This window comes from Podarcis vaucheri (assembly GCF_965113315.1).
Source record: "Podarcis vaucheri genome assembly, chromosome: 5".
Lineage (NCBI taxonomy): Eukaryota > Metazoa > Chordata > Lepidosauria > Squamata > Lacertidae > Podarcis > Podarcis vaucheri.
This window is the reverse complement of record NC_138763.1, coordinates 46,546,432-46,558,922: the sequence shown is the minus strand read 5'-3', so window position 1 is coordinate 46,558,922 and position 12,491 is coordinate 46,546,432. Positions and strand designations below refer to the sequence as shown.

Below are 12,491 nucleotides of genomic sequence, written 5' to 3'. Positions count from 1 at the left end.
TACTACTGTATACATGAACCATTGTCTGCAGCACATAAACTCATTTGAGCATCCAAGTTTGAGATTGGGTCGAACTGGTTTTACAGGCTTTCACAGCACACCCTTGAAAAAGTTGAAACTAGGTCTCAGAAGCATGACCAGCTTCAAGTGTCTTTACATTTGAGTGTGATTGTCACAGACATATATTGGAGTGCTCATGAGAAATAGCACAATCCAACTGCTAGAGCAGCTATGAAGCTATTAAAACACACACACACACACACACACACACACACACACACCCCAGACTTTCCTTAAGTAAATAAATACACCTGCACTTAAGCAGCTTTTAAAAAAAGTAATTAAAGGTGAAAAATTTCCTTTGGCATAAAGCTACTTACAATACAATATAGATAATTTCAACACCACATTGATTTGTTTAGGAGTGACTAGTCACTAGAGGAAACTTTCTAAGAGGAAGCAAACAGGCCTTTCCCCATGCCTTCCTTATCTTCCCTTTTTGTCCATTAAACAACTTGTTCAGTTTTCAAGCTACTAATGCTGGACTAGGATTAGTGCCACAATAGGAATAAAGATGGTGTGCCTAGAATCCACTCAAGCCTGTTTTGCACCAGGCAAAGACTTTTCTATATCTTATATTTATTTTATTTATTAAATTTACATACCATCCTTCATCCGAAGATCTCAGGGCAGTTAACAAGATAAAAATACAATATAGAAAAACAAAATAAATAGTTATAACGGAAACAAAACAATAACCCTCTGTTCCCACAACCACATTTAAAAGGCCCTGCTGTGATGCTGTGTCTTGTCAATCTACTGATTTTATTGGGAGGAAATCAACATCAGATTCTTCTGATCGTTTCCCATCAGTGCAAAAATTTCTGCCTGCCAGGTGGAATGATTCCCTCTCTCTGCATGCTGTTCTGGGGGTTTTCCTGAACCAGATTTGGGAGATGGAGGGGGGCACATGAGAGGAGGAGAGCCCTCTTGTACTAAAGGGAGCCCTTGCACTGACTTCCACTTACATACCAGATGGACTGAATCTGGGCTGTTGCTTTTCATTCTCGTAGGATTTGTGAGCTGCACTGAGAACAGAAACACTGAAGGGTAGGGTACAGTGGTACCTCCAGTTACAAACTTAATTCGTTCCAGAAGTCCATTCTTAAGCTGAAACCATTCCTAACATGAGGCGCGCTTTCGCTAATGGCGCCTCCCGCCAGCGCGTGACTTCCATTCGCATCCCAGGGCAAAGTTCTCAACCGGGAGCATCTATTTTCGGGTTAGCGGAGCTCGTAACCTGAAGCGTTCGCAAGGAGGACAGTACGCAACACAAGGTTCCACTATATAATTTCCTCAGTAAATGGCGGCTAGCCTCATTGCTTCTCAGAAAACAACTTCTAATAAATAGCTGGGAAAGAAAGCGGCATATGATCCCCCAACATCAGACAAAACTACTACATTCAGCATTCAGTTTGAGGTAAGAATGCCACCTACTGGTTCCTGGTGCTTCAAGATTGACTTGTTTTGACCCTACTTTGGCTCACAAGATGAGGCATGATCAAAAGAACTGGGAACTATTGCTGCTAGTGAAAGGAAGGGAGGATTATCTTGGCTGGAATGCAGGCTTACATAAAAGTTAAAATGTTGAATTCTTAAGTTACTGATAACGGCTTATCCGAAAACCGCATTAGTTATAGGTGAATTAACTCCAACACAAGATGTTTGGAGAGAGATCAAGAGAAAGGGGAATATCCAGTTAACACTAATGCTTTATTTTACAACCATGAGAGAAAAACATAAAGGCATTTAGTTTTTGCAAAATCATACTACATGGAAACAGGTAAAGATGGACTCAGACAAAATGTCATGGAATTACCACATACAGAACTCCAAGTACCGGAAGTTTTGAAATTAGTGCCCCAGAGCTTTCATCAACCCTACATGCAAGAATGCAAAACCAGACAGAAGAAGATGCTATAGTCACAAACTTAAATGAGCCTCTATGACTTAATTTGAAAGATTTTGAAGTACAGTGGTACCTCGGGTTAAGTACTTAATTCTTTCCGGAGGTCCGTTCTTAACCTGAAACTGTTCTTAACCTGAAGCATCACTTTAGCTAATGGGGCCTCCTGCTGCCGCTGCGCTGCCGGAGCCTAATTTCTGTTCTCATCCTGAAGCAAAGTTCTTAACCCAAGGTGATATTTCTGGGTTAGCGGAGTCTGTAACCTGAAGCATATGTAACCCGAGGTACCACTGTATCTTACTTTGTCTTACTCACCATGAGACCTTACTATGCATTGAACTTGTTTGATAAGCTCTGCTTCTCCAGGTCAAATTGCTCTTAGAAAGCTGCAGAAAGGGGCCAAAGTTTCACATACATCTGGCACATACACCAAGAGTTCGTGGCAACTGCCACTGGTCAGCACATGCACACTACAACAAAGGCAGTTGCTACTAGGCTAAGGCTCAAGTTTCCATATTAGAACATCAGTTGTCCTCCCAAGCCATTCCTGAAGAAGTAGCACTCAGTCAGTACTATGAATTGCTGCCACACTGCAATCCAGTCTTACTGAGGTTATGGAAAGTTGTGTTTTACATGCTCCTCTTTTCTCCAAGAAACACATTAAAGAGCATATTTTCCTCCATCACCATATCCAGCATGGAACATAGTTTGGAGGTGTTACCCACTATAAAATCCCAATCTCCATGCAGTCCTTTTCCCATTTACACTACCTATTACAATGTTTTTGTCAATACTTTACCAACACATCCCAAACTTTTTTTTCTGTTTCATAGTCATATAATTATTAAAACAGATAACTTCTTTCTACCTCTTTAGAATTGTATGAAATCAGTAGTTTCCTCTGCATTGTTCAAATATCATCCACAGCTGAAGCATTCCTTCTGAATCCAGTTTACGCTACTTGCAACACTTATTTAGTGCCTTACTAAGGTCTTATTTATTGCAATACTAAGGTCATCTACTTAAAACTGCACCGACCTCCATAAAATGGCAGATGGAGAAAAGGGCAAATAAATTTGAATCAAACCTAACACATGTTGCTCTTTGTGCTTGCAGATTTGCACTTCCAGATAATCTAAAGAGTCTGACCGCCATACATCTCCACATCAAATAGACAACTGCAGTTTCCATTACAATGGCAAAACCAAGTTCAGAAAGTATCAAAAGTTGAACTAGATTCTGGCTCTTTAGAATGAATATGAAGTAGTGTCTTTCAACGGTATATTCTATGAGGCTTGAAACCCTGCGGTTGACATGTTTAAGGACCATTTGAAAATTATCTTTACCCAGGTTTTTTATCTGAGATCTATTTTACATTGGGGTACAGTGTACACATCACTTTTTAGTACTGTACAATGTAATGATTTTATAGTTATGTTTAATTTAGATGCTTGTTTTAACGATTTACTACATAAAGGCATTCTATGCTCCAGATTGGAATAAGGCTTGGGTACAAAAACATTGAAATTATAATAACTATTATTATTACAAATGAAATTTCAGTTCCAGCATATGAAATTTAGCTACATGCACAAACAAGAACAATCTCTATGTCTCCCCAGGGGCCTTTGCTTCTCTGTCCACACCTTTTATTTATCTATCTAATAAAATTTATATACTGCTTAATTGTATATGAAACCTCCAAGCAATTTACAAAAAATATAAAATATACATTTTTTTGTTTTTTGCTCTGTTTTATGGTATATTTATTTGTGTTTTTAACAGTGTTGTAAGTCAGTTAGAGACCTTGGATACGTGACTAACATCTAAAAGAAAACAAAAAAGAATTTATTATTATTAATAATAAAACTCAAAGTTAAGAACTAGTTTTAAAGAATCTGAAAATGAGTAAAATCAGCAGTTAAAATTATACATTATAAGCTAAAATTACAGACTTAAATACAGGTTAACTTCACCTGTCTGGCTAGACTTCCCTAAGCAGGAGAGCTTTTAGCACATGCTGAAAAGAATAGAGTGAAGGTGTCTGCCTAATGTCAATGGACAGGGAATTCCAGAGTGCAGGAGCTGCCACACTAAAAGATCAATTATTTACAAGTGTAGAACAAACATAATGTGGCTCTTGCAAAAGTACAGGTTCCATGGATTGAAGTGGCTGAGTGGGCATATATGGTGTAAGGATAACCTTTAAGTAAACTAGCCTCAAGCTGTTAAAAGTTTCCTACCAACTACACAGAACTCCTATGTTTCTCTCCCATTCATTCATCCTTCATCACATGCCTGAATGGAAGCTCTACCTGCTGCACCCCCACCATATTTGGCTCTCTAGCGTCCTACACCCTCCAACAATACTGACTTGAGCATCCTGTCTTTGTTCCCAAATTGTTAGCAACAGGACAGACCCCAGCTTAAGTCCTGTGCAAATGTTTTTCAAGTCACTTTTCTCACAAAAGTTATAGTGTTTGGCAGTGGGCTTTCTCTCTTCCCCCTAAGCTTTAAACCTTTGCAAATGTTTTACGGCATCATAACAAACATCCAAGAGAGATTGTTCAGGACAGGCAGTTTTCAGCCTGTTACCTAAAGTCTACTGTATGTATTTCATCCAAAAGACTCAAGGCTCTAAACATTCCCCTCTAACCTAAGTTCCAACAAACTAAGACAGCAATTCAAAACAAGAACCTACATGTTGGTAAGACTCTACAAATGTGTTTGTAGAATGCCAGCTTATGCAAAGGCCTGCGTTACTTTTAATTTTTATACAGTACTTAGCAATGCTTTGTAAATTATAAAACAACATGGCAGATGTCTGTGCTCAAGTACAGTATTGTAATGGTATGACGCGCAGCAAAGGTGTTAAGCTCCTAAAACAAAGAACCTCAAATATCTAACTGGTCAAGAATAATAAGAGGGAAAAACCTGCAATCATCCTTCCTAGAAGCTGCCCTAACAGCCCTCCTCTCTGTATCCCTCATATGGCATCTAGGACAATCTCTCCAGGAATACCTTGAGATCCCTGTATATGAATATATGAGATCCCTGTTCACTTCAGTCTAAGCATGTGGAAGAGAATGGAGAACAAGTGAAATTTCTGTTATGATTAAAATGGAAAACTCTACAATAAGGGGACAGTTTTAACCCTGCAATACACTCTCTCAATAAAAACCCACCAAGCACCACTTCTTACGTATTTTTAGGCATCTGTTCAAGACTTTCTTGTATCAACAGGTCTCTTCAGTTGATGGATTTTAAGAGATTGGCCCGTTATTTACAACGTTTCTGTTTTTATATTTTTCTTATCTTGACTGTGATTTAATATTAGTTGGACAATGCTTAGATGCCTTCTATAGGATTTTGTGGTTTATAAATATTTTTATAAATAAATAATAAATAAACTTTATCTCCACTCAATTTTATCTAAGATCCTCTTCCTTGACTCAATAGCAATGTGGTTCATCAGTCACCACTTGACCACAAATAGACAGTAATTAGGAATTGGGCAAGCATGCATAGAAGAAATCAACTGCTATGGAAGGATCATTTGCTAGTGGGTGACACCTACCGCTATTATTCACTCCATCTCAAATACTTTAGAGCAGGTGTAGGGAACCTTTGGCCCTCTTGATGTTGATGAACTACAACTCCCATCAGCCCCAGCAAGCAACACCAATCGCCAGGAGTGATGAAAGCTGTAGAATCATAGAATTGTAGAGTTGGAAGGGACCACAAGGGTCATCGAGTCCAACCACCGCAATGCAGGACTCTTTTTGCCCAACATGGAGTTGGACCCACAACCCTGAGATTAAGAGTCTTGTGCTCTACCAACTGAGCTATCTGTTTGCCCAAATGTTTCTCACAGTTGCCTTAAAGATATATCATAGAATCGTAGTATTGGAAGGGACCCCAGGAGTCATCTAGTCCAACCCCTGGCAATACATGACAGATGGCCATCCAGCCTCTGCTTAAAAGGAGGAAGGAGAGTCCACCACCTCTCATGGGAATCTGTTCCACTGTCAAACAGCTCTTACTGCCAGAAATTTCTTCCTGTTGTTTAGTCAGAAACTCCTTTATTATAAATTGAATCCATTGGTTTGAATCCCACCCACCAGAGCAGAGGAAAACAAGTTTGCTCCATCTTCCATATGATAGCCCTTTAGATATTTGAAGATGGCTATCACATATCCTCTCAGTCTCCTCTTTACCAGACTGAACATACCCAACTTCCTCAACCATTCCTAAGGCTTGGTTTCCAGACCCTTTATCGTCTTGGCTGCCCTCCTATGCACACATTGCAGCTTGTCAATATCTTTCTTAAATTGTGGTGCCCAGAACTGGACACAGCATGTCAGGTGTGGTCTGACCAAGGCAGACTAGAGCGAGACTATTACTTTCCTTGATCAGGACATACATATATACCTTCTACATGCATTAGCAAAATCTGTAAGGTTTGTAATGCCCCAAAAGTTTATGGCATAAACTATTTGTTCACTGAAACTGAAAAGACAGAATGATAAAAGCATGTTCAAGCAAATTTAAACCCAGTATGTTAATTTAAATACAGGAAGTCAGCACAAAAAGAAAACACATATACAACATTCCCATATGGTTGATGGAATTAACAAAAGCAAATGAAGCTGAACAGGCCTTGCTCCTATTACCATCAGTCTCCTTACCTCTTTGATATGGCAAAGATTACAATTCAGCTCCCCCATAAGAGAATTGCCTTCAAAGATCCAGATACAAAATAAATGCCTCTTCCACAAAAACACCTCCCTGTTCCAGATTTTTGAACTTTCACTAATAATGCCAAGCCCTTCTCCTCCTCCTTTTCCAAAAAAGTTCCACTCCTTCCCAGAGATATGTTTGCAAAAAAGAGTACTCTGTGGTATCTTCAAAACCAGTTTATTACATACGAAAACAAAAGATTACATATGAAAACAAAAGAAGGGCAAAAGAAACTACTTCAACAAGTAACATGCAAAAAAACAAATTCCTAAAGCAGGGGAACAACACAAAGTGCATTTAGCAGAATATAGGAGGATAAACACTAAAATGTGAGACAAATTACCCTTTGTGCAATAATCATTTATTTAGACCACGAGAGAGCACTCATTAAAAATTTGGACACTCATTATGTAGCCTCTAATTCTGTGTCCTAGACTTTAAGTTTAGCGACCTTAAGGTCAGAGATAAAATGCCTAGGGAGAACACAATGTTCGCCCACTAGTTTCTGTAGGTTTCCATTTACAAAGTTTGAGTTGCATCCATTCATTCTTCCGGGAAGAAACTATCCTGTTTGGCTTACATATTTGTTACATCTAATGAAAACTCTTATCTAGGGCAAGTTTGATTGCTGTTTTAAAAGATGCCACTATATATTTGGCTGCCACACACATAAACAGTTGGCATTCTGGAATTAGGACTGCTTCACACATGACATTTTTCTTACTCAGGACCACTTTTCATGCCATACTTTATGCTCAACCACACAGAATACACACCACCTTAAGGACACCTGTCTATTACCTGCAGGTTAGCCCTTCAAAATAAACAGTAGGATCAGCTGAATAGGCACTGAGCCTTGCACCCCATAGCGGCAACCTATGCTATCTATGCCTGTACATCCTTCATAAGAGTGGTTGTGTGTGTGTGTGTTGTATATACAGTGGTACCTCAGGTTACATACGCTTCAGGTTACAGACTCAGCTAACCCAAAAATATTACCTCGGGTTAAGAACTCTGCTTCAGGATGAGAACAGAAATCGTGCAGCGGTGGCACAGCGGCAGCAGGAGGCCCCATTTGCTAAAGTGGTGCTTCAGGTTAAGAACAGTTTCAGGTTAAGAACAGACCTCCAGAACGAATTAAGTTCTTAACCCGAGGTACCACTGTACAGGTATGTGAACCGAAGTGCAAAACGCTACATGATATAAGCAGCCCACAGAGTGCCAGAGGGTGAACCCTAGTTGCACTTGTACACGAAATCAGGAATGACAACTTAACATGCACATTTCGTTTTCCCCAGGAAGGCTTAATGTGCCAGACATTTTCTACTGCGAGAAGCACAACATCCCAAGGATTACACTCTTTGCCACAACAAATGACCCCACCAGCCTTTCCAACAGGGATGCCCCTTCATCTCCCTCAAGCCCTCCGTTTTCCGCTCCCTTCGCCTCACGGGCCTTTCTGAGCAGCCGACCCCGGACCTCCCCTCAAGCCCTCCCCGCAGCGGGGGCAGAGGCCTCTCTGCTGCTCCTTCCGCAACCCCCTTTGGGCTTCCCCGCCCTGCCCTTCACTCGCCTCACCTCAGAGGCCCGAACCCCGGAGTCCTCCCTCCCCACCCTTTGGCCCCTCCTCCCCACCCCTTCCTTCCTACCTGCGCGGGCTCCACGCTGGCCGGGAGCCCCTCGGGCAAGGCCTGGAAGAGGAGCAGAGCCATTGCACCGAGGAGCCTCCTCTCCATCCCCCCACCCCACCCCCCGCTCCCCAGCTCTCTTCACCCGGCGACTGTGAAGTCTGACCCGTGAACTGGTGTACCTCGGGAGGCTTGCCCGGCCTACGGCATGCTCCCTATTGGGCAGGAGGAGGGCCTTCTTTTCTTTCATTGGCCGCCTCCGCTGCTCTTTAAAAGACCGCCGCAGAAGCAGAAGACATGAGGCGTAGGTTCCGCCCTCTTGGGCGTCGGCCAATGAAAGGAGCCGCGAGGCGGCCATTTTAAGTGTGGCGGAAACTGTTGGGCAAAGCGAGAGAATCCGCCAACTATCAAAGACATTTAAAGGGGCAGCAGATTGAAAGCTCAGGAGGAGAGGAGCGCGCAGGGTCCTTTTGGGGGGTTCGGCCTTCCGCCACCGCGGCGGGATCTTTTGATAGGTCCAGGACCATCAGACGTATTGGCATTGTTAGTAAAGGATAGGCAAGATTAAAAAGGCAGCTGCTCTAGACTAGAGTAAGATGCTCATTCACACGCCGAACATGAATCCTTGTCCTGCTTCTCAGCACACGCGGCACAGCTCCCACAGTTCACTTCCTGAATCTCCACGACCCACTCACTCACCCAAGCATCGTCTGATCCTTCCATTACCGGTGACAATCACAGCAGGCTGTCTTTGTGCGCCCTGTGTCTGAATGCACCTGCCTCTGAAGCAACCTTGGTGTTTGGCAAGAGAGGCATCTGCCTTGTGGCGGCTTCAGTGACTGAGGAGGTGCATAAAGGAAAGGCGGGTTAAGCTGAGAGCATGAGCCATCCAGCTGATAATAGCGTTCCTTTCATGAAGGCACGGGCAACTGATCACCATGCCAGGAAGCTGAGGGACAGCTCTGCCAGTGGCTCACCATCCAAAATGTAGTGGCCATTCTGAATGGTTTGAAGGAAAGAAAACGAAGCTATTCATTCAGCTGAATCTGGATCATCTGAATGCACTAGTTTCAAATAAGCTCAGAACTCTAGGAGGCACAAAAAAATATGATCAAATTCATTCAACTGCTTAAGTGGGCTGTTTCATACATAATTACATCTACGTTAGCCTTCAGTGCTATGCTGTACCATTCATATGCTCACAGTTTTTTGTTTTTTATTATAGTATGGCAGTTGCTCACATACACTGAGGTGAAAATGAATCTCTTGCTGTTTGTACTGAGACAAAGGTACAGTATGTATGAACTAGCTGTCCCAGAGATTCATAACAGATCTAATCCTTCATTTCTCCTCCAAACAGTGGTTCATATAGGTAATTTTAGGCATTAGACAATGGTCTCACACGAGGAGGGGGAGGCTCTTTAGATGTAATATGTATTACTTCACTTAGTTCAAATGACCTTGTGTCCTGCCCATATATAGTGGTACCTCGGGTTACATATGCTTCAGGTTACATACGCTTCAGGTTACAGACTCCGCTGATCCAAAAATATTACCTCAGGTTAAGAACTTTACTTCAGAATAAGAACAGAAATTGTGAAGCGGCGGCAGCAGGAGGCCCCATTAGCTAAAGTGGTGCTTCAGGTTAAGAACAGACCTCCAGAACGAATTAAGTTCTTAACCCGAGGTGCCACTGTAAATGGTAACGTGCATTATGGAGCACCTCTTCCCAGGCCATGTATATAACCCCCCTCCCTCTCTGTTGTTGTTTTCAGCCAGTTAGTCAAGACCTGTTTATTCCAGCAGTCTTTTTTAAAATTAAGATTCTTTTATTGTTGTTAACCGTCAACCCCCAACTCATTTGTAACTGATTTGTACAGATTTTATAAAATTGGAATCTTCATATGCTAAGATCCACCTTGAATTGTGTATTCTCATGAAAACATCATTAAGAAGAGCTCTGCTGTATGAAGTCAAAAGCCCATTTAGTCTATCATTTTGTTCTCCTTCAGGTAGCATTCTTGACTTCAGATACTGGAGGTGGGGTGAAATTTGTTGTTATAATATTGCTACAGTAATAGATGTTATTAGACCAGTTTTTGCATTTTACAGTTACAAAAAGTTCTACCAGCTGAGCTGTTTGGGGCTATCCAATTCTGCCTCCCCTTTAGATAAAGGTAGAGGGACCCCTGACCATTAGGTCCAGTCGTGACTGGCTCTGGGGTTGCGGCGCTCATCTCGCTTTACTGGCCGAGGGAGCTGGCGTACAGCTTCCGGGTCATGTGGCCAGCATGACTAAGCCGCTTCTGGCAAGCCAGAGCAGCACATGGAAACGCCGTTTACCTTCCCGCCGGAGCGGTACCTATTTATCTACTTGCATTTTGACATGCTTTCGAACTGCTAGGTTGGCAGGAGCAGGGACCGAGCTCACCCCGTCGCGGGGAATCGAACCGCCGACCTTCTGATCAGCAAGTCCTAGGCTCTGTGGTTTAACCCACAGCGTCACCTGTGTCCTCCCCTTTATTACGGCACTTATGATTTCATTTTGCAATTTCTTTATTCCTCACTCCCACCCAAAATAGTATTTGGCAGCTTTGGTTACCCTTAACACTCCAGATATCACAAACTAAATACATCCAAATGTATATTGTTGGGTTTCTTTCCCCCTCACCCATCCCAACTGCAATGAAATGTAGTGAGTCAAAGATACAAATATGCACTTGCCAGCCAGGTTTTGTATGAAAACAAGAGACGTCATCTGCAGTAATACTGATCTTAACAAAATAACACTTCAAAGGATCTGGAAAGCTGTGTTTCTGGGAAGGGGAGAGGATGTAGAAGGAGGATTAAACACATATGTGGAAAACAAGAACATACGCCTTGAAATATGTGAGAAATAGAAGTTAAAAATGCCTTGTTTTTTGTTTTGTTGCTATGTAATTCACAAAGGTTGCTGTCCCAAATTCAGTTACATGCTCAAGCTCTATTGAGCATGTAACTGAATAGCATTTAAGTGCACTTTACTTTGTGTAAGACTGACTGTAGACAAAGGAAACTTTTATTATTTCCATCTTTCAATGAAAGAGAAATCTTTTGCTATCCCTGGATCTAAATAAAATTCTAAAATGTGCTAGGTTGGATTAAGAAGTTTTACAAAAACGAAACACCCACACTTTAATGCAAAGAAAACACAAGTATACCAGAACTGAAATGAAACTAATACAGAAGAAAATTCATCAGTGGAAGATGCCCATTTTACAGTTTAGAAATATAAATGGGTTTATCCATACAGTCCAATTCATAGGCAGTTAACACGTGGAAATCCATATAGGAACAGACTGTTGATGTTCATAGGTGGGTTGGCGGCATATTCTATTGTTGTGGGATTGGGATTCAAAAAGGAGAAGGAAACTAGTAGTAGTTTTGGAAGACTTCTTGTTGGCATCCATCTGTCTTGGGAGACAATGGAGGAGTGCACCTTTGTGGGTGAAGTCAAACTGTTGGAGAGTTACAGTGCCTGCTGTGGCTGTAGAGACCAATACAAAGAGACATGTTTCATTGCAATTGAAGCAGATACGGCATCCGGTTGTGCCACTGCAGATCCACCATGACATTTCTTCTCTTAGCACTTCTTGCAGCTATCATTCCTTCTCTGGTCACTGCTGTAGATACACAATCTGTCTCCAGGCACTATGGTTGTCTGCAAGGGATTCCCCCATGGCAGGGTTGTTAACTTTTCATCTCTGGCTGGTGCAGTAGTTTGCTCTGCTTGTTGAGTGATATTCGGAGCTACAAGCACCCACTGAAGCAGGTGGACAGTGGCAGGTCAGCGTTTTATTGACCTGGGGCTGCTCTGCCTAAGGCAGGAGGTAGCTGACCAGTGAGACACAGTGAACTTTCCCACTGATGAAGGCAACCTGTTGTGCTCATACCTTATGCCAATCAGGTTGAGTTTATAACTCATAACCGCTGCCTCACACGTTGTTTTTGCTGCATATGTAGCACCAAAGTGACCTCTCCAGGGTGCAAGCCTGGGCAGTGTGTATAGAGGTCCTGGGCTGCCCAGATGACAAGATCCCCTCCATCTCGGCCTCCCTGATATGATCCAAAAGACCACTGTCAGTGATTGGCTGACTGCTACCAATGGCAGGCCTTTC

At 42.2% G+C, this 12,491-nt stretch overlaps 1 protein-coding gene across 2 annotated transcripts in view; it reads right to left on the bottom strand.

The window, feature by feature from the left end:
- WBP1L (WW domain binding protein 1 like) overlaps positions 1-9,077 on the bottom strand; it is a 49,450-nt gene extending 40,373 nt beyond the window's left edge. The window contains exon 1 of one of the 2 annotated variants that reach the window (XM_082224858.1): positions 9,034-9,077. In XM_082224858.1, the coding sequence (XP_082080984.1) occupies positions 9,034-9,057 (24 nt within the window). In that variant the 5' untranslated portion in view covers positions 9,058-9,077. Of the gene's footprint in view, positions 1-8,355; positions 8,501-9,033 lie in introns of those variants that run through there. The other variant, XM_082224855.1, reaches the window with a different exon arrangement.
- Between the last annotated feature and the right edge of the window lie 3,414 nt (positions 9,078-12,491).